General features: G+C 50.0%; 1 protein-coding gene and 1 long non-coding RNA gene across 3 annotated transcripts in view; both read left to right on the top strand.

Annotated features, from left to right (window-relative positions):
- Window positions 1-1,465: 1,465 nt before the first annotated feature.
- LOC116183838 (uncharacterized) lies at window positions 1,466-2,351 on the top strand. Of its 2 annotated transcripts, none has more exons than XR_013340313.1 (3): window positions 1,466-1,527; window positions 1,690-1,802; window positions 2,159-2,351. It is a non-coding gene; the product is annotated as an uncharacterized LOC116183838 (long non-coding RNA). The 2 variants fall into 2 exon arrangements; XR_004148533.2 differs by having other exon boundaries at window positions 1,477-1,527; window positions 1,687-1,802.
- Window positions 2,352-4,213: 1,862 nt separating this feature from the next.
- The window catches only part of KIF5C (kinesin family member 5C), a 73,358-nt gene continuing 64,296 nt past the window's right edge, over window positions 4,214-13,275 (top strand). Inside the window, exon 1 of the mRNA XM_077784890.1 lies at window positions 4,214-4,389. Coding sequence (XP_077641016.1) covers window positions 4,264-4,389 — 126 coding nt within the window. The 5' untranslated portion in view covers window positions 4,214-4,263. The remainder of the gene's footprint in view (window positions 4,390-13,275) is intronic.

The following is a 13,275-nucleotide window of genomic DNA, read 5'->3' as shown; positions in this document are numbered from 1 at the left end:
CAGCTCTGAGCTTCACATTCAGTGTTGCTGAGCAGGGAGACAAAACAATTCCTGCTCCAGCTGGGCACCCAAATGATCCAAATCTCAGCCCAGGAGCACAAACAGCGTGGGCTGGAGAGAGAAAAACAAGCAGGGTGGGACTGCCTGGGCTGGAGCTGGAATGGGACAATGAACTCCAAGGTGCCAGTGGAGCAGAACTGATCATTTTGTGACCAATCATCCATTTTTTGGGACCATTTTGGGTCATTTGGGTGCAGCCCTGGCTGGGCTCTGGTGCTGCCCAAGGTGGATCCAAGGAGGAGATCAATTTAATAAATCCTTGAATAAATCCCTGTTTATTCTGTGGCTCTGTCCAGCCTCTGCTCTGGGGCAGCCTTGACAAAGCATCACCCCCATTTCTGTGGGATCACCTCTGTCACTGTCCCTGTCCTGCTTTGTCACCTGTCCCCTCCCTGGTTTTCCTGCAGCCTCAACACCTTGGCTCCCCTGGAGAGAAATGGAATTTTCTCATTCCTTTATGATCCCAGTCCTCGAGGAGGAAGGGATTTGTTATTCCTTTATTATTCCCATTCATTATTCTGATATCTTGGGATGTTTACCGAGCTGAAGTTGGCTCAGCTGGGGAATTTCTTCAGGAAAAATCAGAAGTTGCTGTCAAACCATATCTGGTCTGCCAGGGTGAGCTAAACTGGGGAGCTGGGAAAGGGGGAACAGGAGAGAAAACCCAGGTTCTCTTTTTGTGGTGCTGGAAGGAAGGCAATTTTCATATGTTCAGGTGTAAGTAAGCTCAGCAAAACGTGTATCTAAGTGGATTTCTTGCAAGTGTACAGCTGAAAAAATGACATGGTTTGAGAGGTGAAAGAAACGAATGAAGGTGAAAACAATGAAGTATTTAAGCTCTGCTTTTCTGTATTTTCATGGTTTTTATAAAGCAGGTTCCCACCAAACTGTCCATCCCACCTTCAGGCACCCAGCCCTGCCTGGGAGAAGCTCACAGACCCAGGGAGGCGCTGATCACCCCCAAATCTGGCTGAAAATTCACATTCCTACCAGGCTGCTTCACCTAATCTGGTGATAAGTAGTAAAAATAGATCCAGCTGGGTGACAATTCAGTATTGTCTGCGCTCCAGACAATGTCACGTTGTATGTGACAAAGCTGCTGGGAAAAGATGGCTCTCTGCATTCTTCTGATGGCAGATTATACCTGCTCCGAGAGAAAAATCGAGTTTTGCTTATCTCACTCCAAAATGAGCTCTCCATAATGGAGGAAAATAAGGATTAATTCACCCAAAGACTTGTCTTTTATGACTAAGCCCCTGCTTGTCATGACTAACAAATTTGCTATTCAGGGTAAAAGCTTGAAACATAAGAGAAATAAAAGGGATAATTGGTAATCCACGGGAATAAATCCCATTATGTAATAATGGCTTATCACATGCTGCACATTGCTAACTCTCCCCCATGGAATTGATTTTAAGAAGGGCGTGAGAGGCTTTGTGGCCAGCCTGCTCCTCACATCCACCTCAGGTAATGACTGCAAAAAAAAGGGAGATTTCCATCAAAATGCTGCAGGGTTGTCCACCCTCATCTTAATTTCACAGCTGAGGGTGGTTGAATGAAACTCTGGTGGAAACCAGGGCCAGCAGCTTCCAAGAAGGCATCATGGATGTTTGGGTTCTTTTTAAGCAGGAGATTCTTGTCGGGAGAGACTGATGGAGGAGGAGGAGGAAATTCCTGTGGTATTTCAGAGTGTTCCAAACCATGAACGAGGCAGGAGGGAGAGCTGCAGGTGATTGCAGCAGGTAAGGAAGGAGCGTTTTTAGGGGAGGAGGACGAGCACAGCCTCCCTGGAGAGGAGCAGGAGGCTCCCTTCCCATTTCCTTTCCCTTTCCTTTCCTTTCCTTTCCTTTCCTTTCCTTTCCTTTCCTTTCCTTTCCTTTCCTTTCCTTTCCTTTCCTTTCCTTTCCTTTCCTTTCCTTTCCTTTCCTTTCCTTTCCTTTCCTTTCCTTTCCTTTCCTTTCCTTTCCTTTCCTTTCCTTTCCTTTCCTTTCCTTTCCTTTCCTTTCCTTTCCTTTCCTTTCCTTCTTTCCCTCCTTTTTCTTTTTTTTTCCTTTCCCTTTTCCTTTTCCTGAATACCATCCACCCTGGAAACCCCGAGGAGCACCCAGAGCCTGCATTTTGTGATCTGCAGCATCCGTCCCCAGTGCCCAGAGCAATCCCCAGCGACCACTCCCAGGAAAGTCTGGATTTGTCACCTTTTCAGAGTGGTGAAGGAGTTTTGTTGTCATCTGGTGTTGTTATTTTCTTTGGTGCTGGGGGTGCTTTGTTTGTGAAATAAACAGGTTCTTTTCCACTTCTCTCAGAGGAAATTTTTTTCCCGAACCAGGTGGGTGGGGAGGGGCCGTGGGGATTTGTTTCCTGAGGGCTCCTTCCAGAGGGTTTTCCCCAAATTTGCCCTAAACTAGGCACCAGAGGCACCACTGCTCCTGCTGCTCCTCCCAGAGCGACATCCCAGGAAAAACATCCTTTAACCTGGATCCAGCTGGGGCAGAGGGAGAAAGATGCTGAGGGGAGACACCAAGGGCAGCTTGGAGCTTGGAGAGGGGGGCTTGGGTGGGGGTTCACGGGCAGGTTTTTGGTTTAGCTCGGTCTGTGGTGCTTTATTTAATATATATTTATTATATATATGATATTATGTATGAATGTTTCATATTGGAGCAAATTCAGAGGGTCACCACGAAGCTGATGTGGAAACTAGAGCACCTTCCCTAGGAGAGGTTGGGAATGCTGGGGAGAAGGTTGTGTGAGGAAGGTTGTGTGAGGAAGGTTGAGTGTGTGGGGAAGGTTGTGTGGGGAAGGTTGAGTGGTGAAGGTTGTGTGGAGAGCCCACAGCAGCTTCCAGCATCTGGAAGAAGCTGGAGAGAGACTCGGGGAAATTTAGTTCAGAGAAATGGAAGAAATCCTTTGCTGTGAGGGTGTGGAGACCCTGGCAGAGATTGTCCAGAACAGCTGTGGCTGCCCCTGGATCCCTGGAAATACCCAGGATAGGCTGGATGGGGCTTGGAGCAACGTGGGAGAATTGAAGGTGTCCTTGGGGACACTGGAAGGTGTCTCAGGGGACAGTGGAGGTGTCCCTGGAGTGATGGAAGGTGTCCCTGGGGCAGTGGAGGTGGCCCTGAGACACTGGAAGGTGTCCCTGGAGGCAGTGGAAGTGTCCCTGGAGTGATGGAAGGTGTCCCAGGGACACTGGAAGGTGTCCCTGGAGTGATGGAAGGTGTCCCAGGGACACTGGAAGGTGTCCCAGGGGACAGTGGAGGTGTCCCTGGAGTGATGGAAGGTGTCCCAGGGGACAGTGGAGGTGTCCCTGAGACACTGGAAGGTGTCCCAGGGACACTGGAAGGTGTCTCAGGGGACAGTGGAGGTGTCCCTGGAGTGATGGAAGGTGTCCCTGGAGTGATGGAAGGTGTCCCAGGGGACAGTGGAGGTGTCCCTGGAGTGATGGAAGGTGTCTCAGGGGACAGTGGAGGTGTCCCTGGAGTGATGGAAGGTGTCCCTGGAGTGATGGAAGGTGTCCCAGGGGACAGTGGAGGTGTCCCTGGAGTGATGGAAGGTGTCTCAGGGGACAGTGGAGGTGTCCCTGGGACACTGGAAGGTGTCCCAGGGGACAGTGGAGGTGTCCCTGGAGTGATGGAAGGTGTCTCAGGGGACAGTGGAGGTGTCCCTGGAGTGATGGAAGGTGTCCCAGGGGACAGTGGAGGTGTCCCTGGAGTGATGGAAGGTGTCTCAGGGGACAGTGGAGGTGTCCCTGGGACACTGGAAGGTGTCCCAGGGGACAGTGGAGGTGTCCCTGGAGTGATGGAAGGTGTCTCAGGGGACAGTGGAGGTGTCCCTGGAGTGATGGAAGGTGTCCCAGGGGACAGTGGAGGTGTCCCTGGAGTGATGGAAGGTGTCCCAGGGGACAGTAGAAGTGTCCCTGGAGTGATGGAAGGTGCCCCGAGCAGAATGAGCTGTCCCTGGGCGCTGGGAGGGGCGGCCCCGGGGTCACTCCGGGGCGGCTCCGCGCATCCCCGCGGGTCTGCGGGACGGCCCGGGGCGTGTCCGGGCTGCGAGCACCGCCCGGGCTGCGAGCCCCGGCCCCGCCCGGCGGTCCCGGTCCAGCCCCGGTCCAGCCCCGGTCCCGCCCCGCCCGGTGGTCCCCGCCCCGCCCCGGTCCCGCCCGCCGCCGCCGCCGCTGCCCCGCGCAGCGCCGGGCCCGCCGCCGCCATGGCGGACCCCGCCGAGTGCAGCATCAAGGTGATGTGCCGCTTCCGGCCCCTCAACGAGGCCGAGATCCTGCGCGGCGACAAATTCATCCCCAAATTCAAGGGCGACGAGACCGTGGTCATCGGGGTGAGTCTGCCGCATCCCGCATCCCGCATCCCGCGCGGGCGGGGCGAGCGTCCCTCCTCTCGGGGCGAGCATCACCCCCCGAGCGCTCCCGGCGGGTCCCCCCTATTCCCTCCATGCCCTCCATCCCCTCCAACCTCCATCCCCCCCATCGCCTCCATCCCCCCCATCGCCTCCATCCCTCCATCCCCTCCATCCCCCCAATCCCTCCATCCCTCCATCCCTCCATCCCCTCCATCCCCCCAATCCCTCCATCCCCTCCAACCTCCATTCCCCCCATCCTCTCCATCCCCTCCATCCCCTCCATCCCTCTATCCCTCCATCCCCTCCATCCCCCAATCCCTCCATCCCCTCCATCCCTCCATTCCCCTCCATCCCTCCATCCCTCCATCCCTCCATCCCTCCATCCCCCCACCCTCTCCATCCCTCCATCCCTCCATTGTTGCCGCAGCCGCGGAGCGGGATGGGGGCGGCGGCGCTGCCCGCGTCCCCCCGTCCGGGCTGTCCCCGACCCACCGGGCGAGCGGCCCGGGGGTCCCCGCGGGTGCCGGGGGTCCCGGGGGTCCGGGGGGCGCGGGGGAGCCGCGGGCTCGGGCGCTGATGTCATGTCGGGGACTGGGCATGCTCGACTGGGGCGGCCGCCCGCGCCTCCGCCGCGCCCCTGCGGCAGCGCCGGCACCGGAGCCGCATCCCGGGATCCCCATCCCGGGATCCCCATCCTCATCCCGGGATCCCCATCCCGGGATCCCCATCCCCATCCCGGAATCCCCATCCCCATCCTCGATTCCCCATCCTCATCCCCATCCCGGGATCCCCATCCCGGGATCCGCATCCTCATCCCGGGATCCCCATCCCGGGATCCCCATCCCCATCCCGGAATCCCCATCCCCATCCTCGATTCCCCATCCTCATCCCCATCCCGGGATCCCCATCCCGGGATCCGCATCCTCATCCCGGGATCCGCATCCTCATCCCGGGATCCCCATCCCCATCCCGGGATCCCCATCCCCATCCCGGGATCCCCATCCCCATCCTCGATTCCCCATCCTCATCCCCATCCCGGGATCCCCATCCCCATCCCGGGATCCCCATCCCCATCCCGGATTCCCCATCCCCATCCCGGGATCCCCATCCCGGGATCCTCATCCTCATCCCGAGATCTTCATCCTCATCCCCATCCCGGGATCCCCATCCTCATCCCGGAATCCCCATCCTCATCCCCATCCCGGGATCCCCATCCTCATCCTGGAATCCTCATCCCGGGATCCTCATCCCCATCCCGGGATCCCCATCCCCATCCCCATCCCCATCCCGGATCCCCATCCCCACCCCGGCATCCCCGTGCCCGGCAGCCCCGCGGAGCGCTGAGCAGCGCTGCGGGATGCCGCCCGAGTTTTTTTTTTTTTTTTTTTTAAATTTCCGCGTTTAAAACGATGAAATGGACCCAAATCGCCTCCACCCCCCATCCCCGCCCGGCCCTGCGCGCCCCCCGCGCTCTGCTGGGGCTCGGCTGCTCCAGGGCTTTCATGGGAACAAAGGCTCGGGATGCGGCTCCTTCCCAGCCCAGCAGCTTCCCTCTCCCTTTCCCCCTTCCCTCTCTCCCTCTCCTTTTCCCTCTCCTTTTCTCTCTCCCTCTCCCATTTCCCTCTCCTTTTCCCTCTCCTTTTCTCTCTCCCTCTCCCATTTCCCTCTCCCTTTCCCCCTTCCCTCTCTCCCTCTCCTTTTCCCTCTCCTTTTCTCTCTCCCTCTCCCATTTCCCTCTCCCTTTCCCTCTCCCATTTCCCTCTCCCTCTCCTTTTCCCTCTCCCTCTCCTTTTCCCTCTCCTTTTCCCTCTCCTTTCCCCTCTCCTTCTCCTTTCCCCTCTCCCTCTCCTTTTCCCTCTCCCTCTCCTTTTCTCTCTCCCTTTCCCTCTCCCATTTCCCTCTCCCTCTCATTTTCCCTCTCCCTCTCATTTTCCCTCTCCCATTTCCCTCTCCTATTTCCCTCTCCCTTTCCCCTTGCCCTCTCCATTTTCCCATTCCCTCTCCTTTCCCTCTCCTGGAGCAGGTCCCTCAGAGGGCAGCGCTCAGAACCCCCAGTGCCACTTTGGGTGGGGGTTCACGGTCAGATTTTTGGTTTAGCCTGGTCTGTGGTGCTTTATTTCATATATATTTATTATATATATTATATGATATATAAATATTTCATATGCTGGTCATCTGTGACATCTATTTCATATGCTGGTCATCAATAACATGTTCTCTGCTGTATGGTGATGAAAAGACCCTACAATTAATTGCCAGCACAGCTCCTTGCACAATTTGTTAAAATCCTTAACCAGAACCTTGAGGTCATCAGAAACTTTGCTGGTGAAAGTTGCAGAACAGCCGTGAGGGGAGGGAAAAAAAAAAAGTGTGAATTATGAGCATAAACAGCTTGTGGTTGTTATTTTCTTTTAATATGAAATGCCCTCTTGTCCTGCCAAATTAATTGTCTTTCTGTGAAGGTTAAAGCTGTGGCACCCCCAGCAGCCTGTTAACAATAGAATAATCAAATTGGTTATCAATCTTGGGCAGCAGCAGAGGGCTGGATTTGGCCAGCAGATATTGGGAGGGAAAATGTCTCTGTGCCATTGTGATGTTTAAGAAACAAATGTCAGCGAGCTCCCCTCCCCCTAAATCAATAAACCCTCAGACATATTAAAAGCAGATTAAAATGCAGCTCCTGTAAATCCTTTACAGCGTTTTGAAGAGAATCGGAGTTTAGAATTCTCTTTTCCCCACTCATAATGTGTCTTTGTCTATAAAATATCTGTTGGCTGGGAAAACAGTAACTGTGATGGTTTGGAAAAGGATTTTTTTTGTCTTGGAGGCAGGAAATAATTCCTTTGGTGAGGGTAAAAAAAAGAAAAAGAAACCAGCAACTTGTAATTTCCTACCATGGACATTAAAAAAATCGAGAGAAACAAGGAAAGTGCGTGTATTTATTTATACAGATATTTCTTTTACATCGACATTCAAGCTGGGGGGTGATTTGCTATCTTGAAAAAATCTAGTCAGAGGCTTCGAGTTTGCCTTTCCTTTCCTGAGGCAAAAATTGTAATTATTTAGGATTTTAATCAGCTCAAGCAATGCAATATGTCCTCAAATGCAGCCTCTGTTTTCCGAGGAGGAGCCATCAGCTGGAGCTCAGTGGGAAGAGCTGTGCTTTGGTGGAGTGGAAGTGAGCACAGAAATCTTCCCTTATTCTTTGTCCTCTTTATTTGCAGCCCTGAGCTCTGGTGTAACTCGATCCCCAGTGGATCCCACTGCAGTAGGAGTGGGAAGCGCTGCTGTTTTTTTTATTATTTTTATTTTTTTTTATTGGTTTGGAGTGGCTGCTTTGCTCCAACAAATAATGCCTGGCAGGGGCAAGGAGTCCTGATATATAGAAAGGCACCACCAGAGCAGAGTTCCTTCTAGGAAAAGTGGGATTTTAGTCTTTAAAAGCTCTTGGGAGCAAAAATAAACCAGGACCAACCACTTTTTTTTTTTGTTTTACTATAGCATTTGAAAGCACTGCAATGCAGCTTTTACTTTTGATCCGTGGATTGGAAAGGGAAGGCTTCTATTAAAATTTAAAAAACCAAACAAAACTATCCACTTCCCCTCAGAGGAATTATGTCATCATGTAAGAAAAAAAATCAAACACAACTGATTTAAGGGAAGCATCTAATTCTTTTTTTTTTTTCTGACTAGTAAGTCTGAGTACATTTATTTCTTCCCAGTAAACACAGGGAAAAGGCTTTCTCCCTGAATTTCCCACTGTCATCTCTTGTTACACTTCCCTTGGGCAAAAAAATGACAGATCATGACTTGGTATTTCTGGAGCAGCAAAAAGGGAAAGTTTAACCACGTAGGACTGAGTTTTCTTAGGCTGGGCTGGGGCTGGGGGAGCAGAGCTGCCCCAGGGCAGTGTCCTGACTCCTTTCCAGCTGGATAAATCCCTGGCATTGGGATCTGACCCCGGGTTTTGGGATCTGACCCTGGGTTTTGGGGTTTGGCTTTATTTGGTGTCTCCCATCCGTCTCGCAGGGTGAAAACCTTTTCCCTTGAATTCCCCTTTCCTCCAACCAGACAAAAACTCTCGTGTTTCCATTCTGCCAGGAGGTTTCAACAGCAAAAATCCCTTGAGGTGAATCTCCCCTGCAAGCAGGGCAGGGAAAGGGGATAAAGAAGGGGATAAGCCCAGGGCTTCCCTCTGCGCTTGGCTGCAGCTTCCTTTACCTCCCTCTGCTCCTCCGCAGCCTCAAGGTGACTCTCTGATGGATTGTGCTGGCTCACAGACCTAAAAATGTGTTTTTCTGCCTGGCTTGCTGCTCGTGGGGAGCGTGGGGCTGTTTGCTGGGGGGGCAGAGCCCAGCAGCTCCCACAGCGTGTCCTGATCCTCCAGGGGCTTCTGTCCCTGAGCACCTGGGAGGGAAGGATGCAGAGAGCCTCAGCACCTGCTGGGATAATCCCTGCCTTGGGTTTAGGGTTTGGGTTTATCCTTCCAGCCAGCTCCGATGGAAAAGAAATAAGAATTGAGTCGTGGAGGGGGTGGTGGTTTCATGTTTTCACCTCCTTTTTTCTCCTAGGTCTGGAGCAGGCAGCACGGGGCTGCTCCGGGGGGATCGTTCAGGCAAACATCTCCTGGTGTGTGGGAACTCCAAATGTCCCTCAGACATTTTTGGAGGTTCCAGGTCCAGGTCAGAAGCATTTGAGACCCTGGCACAGCTGGAAACAGCTGGGATTTTGGGTTTGAGACATGGGATGAGTTACCAACCTTGCAGGAAGAGCAAGAAGTCACAAAAGTTTAGATAAGTTTAGATATTAGAGTAGAAGTAGTCATAAAGTAGAGGGAAGAATTTCTGAGTACTGTACAGGGGGTTTTGGTTTTGTACATGGGGTCAGAGGTTTTCAGATGGATTTGGGATTTGGGCCTGCCCTGTCCTCCCTCTTTCTCCTTCCTTGCCTCCATGTTCTTGGTGATGTTGGCACTCACAGATTGGTTTAGAGTAGAAAATCACCATTTAATATGGGTAATAGGCATTGGGGAAAAACTGTAAACATGTAACACATAATGTGCCATATAAAAGATAGAAAATCACCATTTAATATAGGTAATAGGCATTGGGAAAAACTGTAAACATGTAACAGGTAATGTACCATATAAAAGATAGAAAATCACCATTTAATATGGGTAATAGGCATTGGGGAAAACTGTAAACATGTAACACGTAATGTCCCATATAAAAGATAGAAAATCACCATTTAATATAGGTAACAGGCATTGGGGAAAACTGTAAACATGTAACATGTAATGTACCATATAAAAGATAGAAAATCACCATTTAATATAGGTAATGGGCATTGGGAAAACTGTAACATGTCACACGTAATGTACCATATAAAAGAGAGCAGCAGCCCTGGGCGGGAGAGAAGAAGCAGTCGGGAGTCAGAGAGGATGTCAGGGTGTGTGTGTGCCTCAAACCACAGCAGCCCAAGGAGAAAATCTTTTAGATAATTTGCAATAAACTGCCTTGAGACCAAACAACAGAGACTGCTGAGTTTCCTTTGGAAGCTCGGGCTGGAGGAGAGACTTTTCCACCACACGGAGCCCCTGACCCAGGGTGGTCTTGGGCACTGGTGGGAAGCAGAATTCCCAAAGCAGCTCGGGGAGCTGGTGCTGCTCCCAGGCAGGGACACAAGGCTGCTCCTGGTGCTGCAGGAGGGATTTTCAGCCTGGCTTAGCCGGAGCTGCTGAGCTCTGCAGAGCCCGGCTCAGGCTGAGCCTCCCCCTCCCCTCTCTGCCCACCCCGGGGGATCCAGGAAAGCTCTGGGATCAGTGGCAGCATCCCCCAGGATTGGGTTTGGCTCCCACAGGGGAGATTCTGCTGTGAAATAATTGCACAGAAATGAGTGATGTGGCCCCAAAGCAAACAAAGCATCACCAAACGTGATCCTGCTGTGCCTGGTCACTGCTGCTCTGCTGTGGCACATCCCAGGGAAGGAATTCTGTGCAGGGCTGGGAGCTGGATCTGCCCTGTGGGTCCCTTCCAGCTGGGAATATTCTGTGACAGAAAGGAAAGCAAACATTGGTGGCCGATTCCCATCTGTGCTTTTATTTAATTGATTTTTTTTTTGTTTTTTAATGCTTTCTGCTATAAGAACGTTTCGGAATGTCTTGTGGAAAGATTCTCACTTATTTTCATCCCTAAAATATTTGGCTGTGCTTTATCTTTTATTGTATATAAACACCAGTGAAGTCAGCAGAGTTTGTGCTAGTGAAGAGCACGTTCTAAAATCCCTCCTGTGCAGAGATCTCCAAGTGCTGTTAAACACTTGTGGGTAAAACAGACTTAAAAAAATAAATTAATCCTTGGGATAATGGGTAAATGGCTAGTTAAAAAAAAAAAAAAAAATTAAAAACTGCCCTGCTGAGATTTTTTTCTATGTGTGCAGCTTTTACCAAAAGCCAAGTGTCCATCTCTACCCCCAGAGCCACAAGCCCTGTGCCTGTGGAGGATTTTTGTTCCTGGTGTGTCTATAAATAACTCCTGCCAGAAGCTCCTTCTGGATGGGAGATGTGAGGCTGTGCCTCGGTGGACAAGCTGGCAGAGGATGGGAGGTGCTCTCCTGGCAGGTCCCTCCAGCTGGGACCTGCTCCTTGCTCCTTCTGCTGTTTCCCAGCTCCTCTTTTCCTCTTTTTTTTTTTTTTTTTGGTTGAAAAATCTCAGTTCTACAGGGACGGGGCAACTGAGAGGGGTTTTAAAAGATTTTTATTCCATTATTGGTCTTGTAGAAGGGTGAGACATAGAATGGTGTTGAGTTTTACATTTTTTATCAGAAGCCACCCCCATTTCACGGTTGAAATCCCTTTTAAATGTTTTTAAGCCCTTTAGCTTTTTCCACAAAATACTGTAATACTCTAACACCATCACCTGTAACTTTTCCCCACGAGGTCCTGCTACAATTCATCTTTCACAGCTGTAATTCTCTAAAATAAATGGTCATGGCTTGAAACTTGTTGAAACTTGTTTCCAGTTCTGTGGAAGAGGGACAATGAGAGACAGAACATCTCCATTCCATTCCATTCCATTCCATTCCATTCCATTCCATTCCATTCCATTCCATTCCATTCCATTCCATTCCATTCCATTCCATTCCTTCCTCAGTCTGCACATCTTATTGTGGCAGCACATTTCTCTCCCTCTCAGGATTTTTCATGGAGGTGCACAGAGAGAAATGGAAGAGAAAACAATTTCAATTCCTGCTCCTGGTTTTTCCCATGTGGAATGTGTTTGGAGAATTGTTTCCCTGGGGTGATGCTGGGTTGGATTCTGGTGAGGATTGTTTGAGCTGGTGGCCAATCCAATCCAATCCAATCCAATCCAATCCAATCCAACCCAATCCAATCCAATCCAATCCAATCCAATCCAATCCAATCCAATCCAATCCAATCCAATCCAATCCAATCCAATCCAACCCACCTGGGGCTGGGCTCAGAGAGGGGCACCAGTTGAGTGAGAGTCAGAGAAAGCAGTGTGTAGTTTTAATATCCTCCTTTTATATATTATATTAATGTATTTTAGCATAGTTATAATAAAGAAATAATTCAGCTTCTGAACTGAGTCAGACACCATAATTTCTTCCCTTTGGGTTTACCAGCATTTACAATCCCTTATCTCACGGTTTGCATGCAAACTTGATTTTTGTCCAGACTTTTTCTCCGAGGCTGTGTGAGCTTTCAGTCAAATTTTTGGGAATCCTTTACAAACCTCACAAGGACTGGGCAGGGTTTGGTTTGAAAGGAAGAAGGGCTGGTTTTGGTTTGCTGAGAAGGACTTTGGGGATACAAACATATCGTAAATGCAGGGAAACCCAATGGTTTGTTTGATTTTCCTCTGCCTCCTCAGCTGTTCTCCCTCTGGCATGGATAATTCCCGTTTTTCCAGGCTTCCCTGTCCGTGCTGTCCAGCAGGGATCGAGGTGTTTTTTATGGATGAAGCTGCTCCTGTGTTTGCTCTCCTGTTTTCTAAAAGAGCAGTGGCAACTCAGGTGTGAAAATGGTTTCTGTGCATTGATGGAGCTGCTGCAAAGATGATTTACTCAGAATGAAAAGCACATTTCCTCACCCAGGCAATTTCTCTTTTGTGTTTTCTCAGGGCATCTTTTTGTTTTGTTTTTTGCCCTTTTCCCCAGTCCCTCGTGGGCATCCTTCTCCAAACCTATCCTATCAAAAATATGGATTTTTTGCTTAAACCTTCAAAACTTAAAGTAGAGCTGATGGATTTCAACAAGCTAAACTGTCAAACCACAGAAAAATGGAGTTTTAATCCACCCTGTGTTGTCTTTTACACTCTGGTAGCTCATTTTTTTTGGGGATTAGAAGTTTTAAACATCATTCCTGGGTAGTCCCAGTCCTTTTCCTTCCCCTGGGATGCACCAACCAACCACTGGGGCTTGGATTTGTTTTTTCAAGTGTTTGCTGAGCCTGGTGCAGTGAGATTTGGGGTTTTTGGGGGTTTTTTGGGGTTATTTGGGGCACTTTCTGTGCTCCACTGGAGAGGATTTTTCCCGAGGCTCCCTGTCCCAGGGAAGCTCCTGTGTGTGCTCAGGGTTTCAAACTGTGCCAGGAGAATCAAAGCTGTTCAAAAAAGAGAAAATTAAGGGTGCAATGCCATTTGTAGGGCTTTAATATTGATCTGCTGGTCCCTTTTTGTAGGAGTTTCTGTGGGGAAATGGGTTTGGGAGTAAAGATGATTTCATTTTGATTTTTATTGATTTTATTTATTTAATTTTGATTTTCATTGATTTTATTTATATCATTTTGATTTTTATTGATTTTATTTATTTAATTTTGATTTTCATTGATTTTATTTATTTAAT

This window comes from Lonchura striata, chromosome 8 (genome assembly GCF_046129695.1).
Source record: "Lonchura striata isolate bLonStr1 chromosome 8, bLonStr1.mat, whole genome shotgun sequence".
In the NCBI taxonomy this organism is placed as follows: Eukaryota; Metazoa; Chordata; class Aves; order Passeriformes; family Estrildidae; genus Lonchura; species Lonchura striata.
Note: the sequence above shows the minus strand (reverse complement) of the source record. Positions and strands in the feature narration are given on the sequence as shown.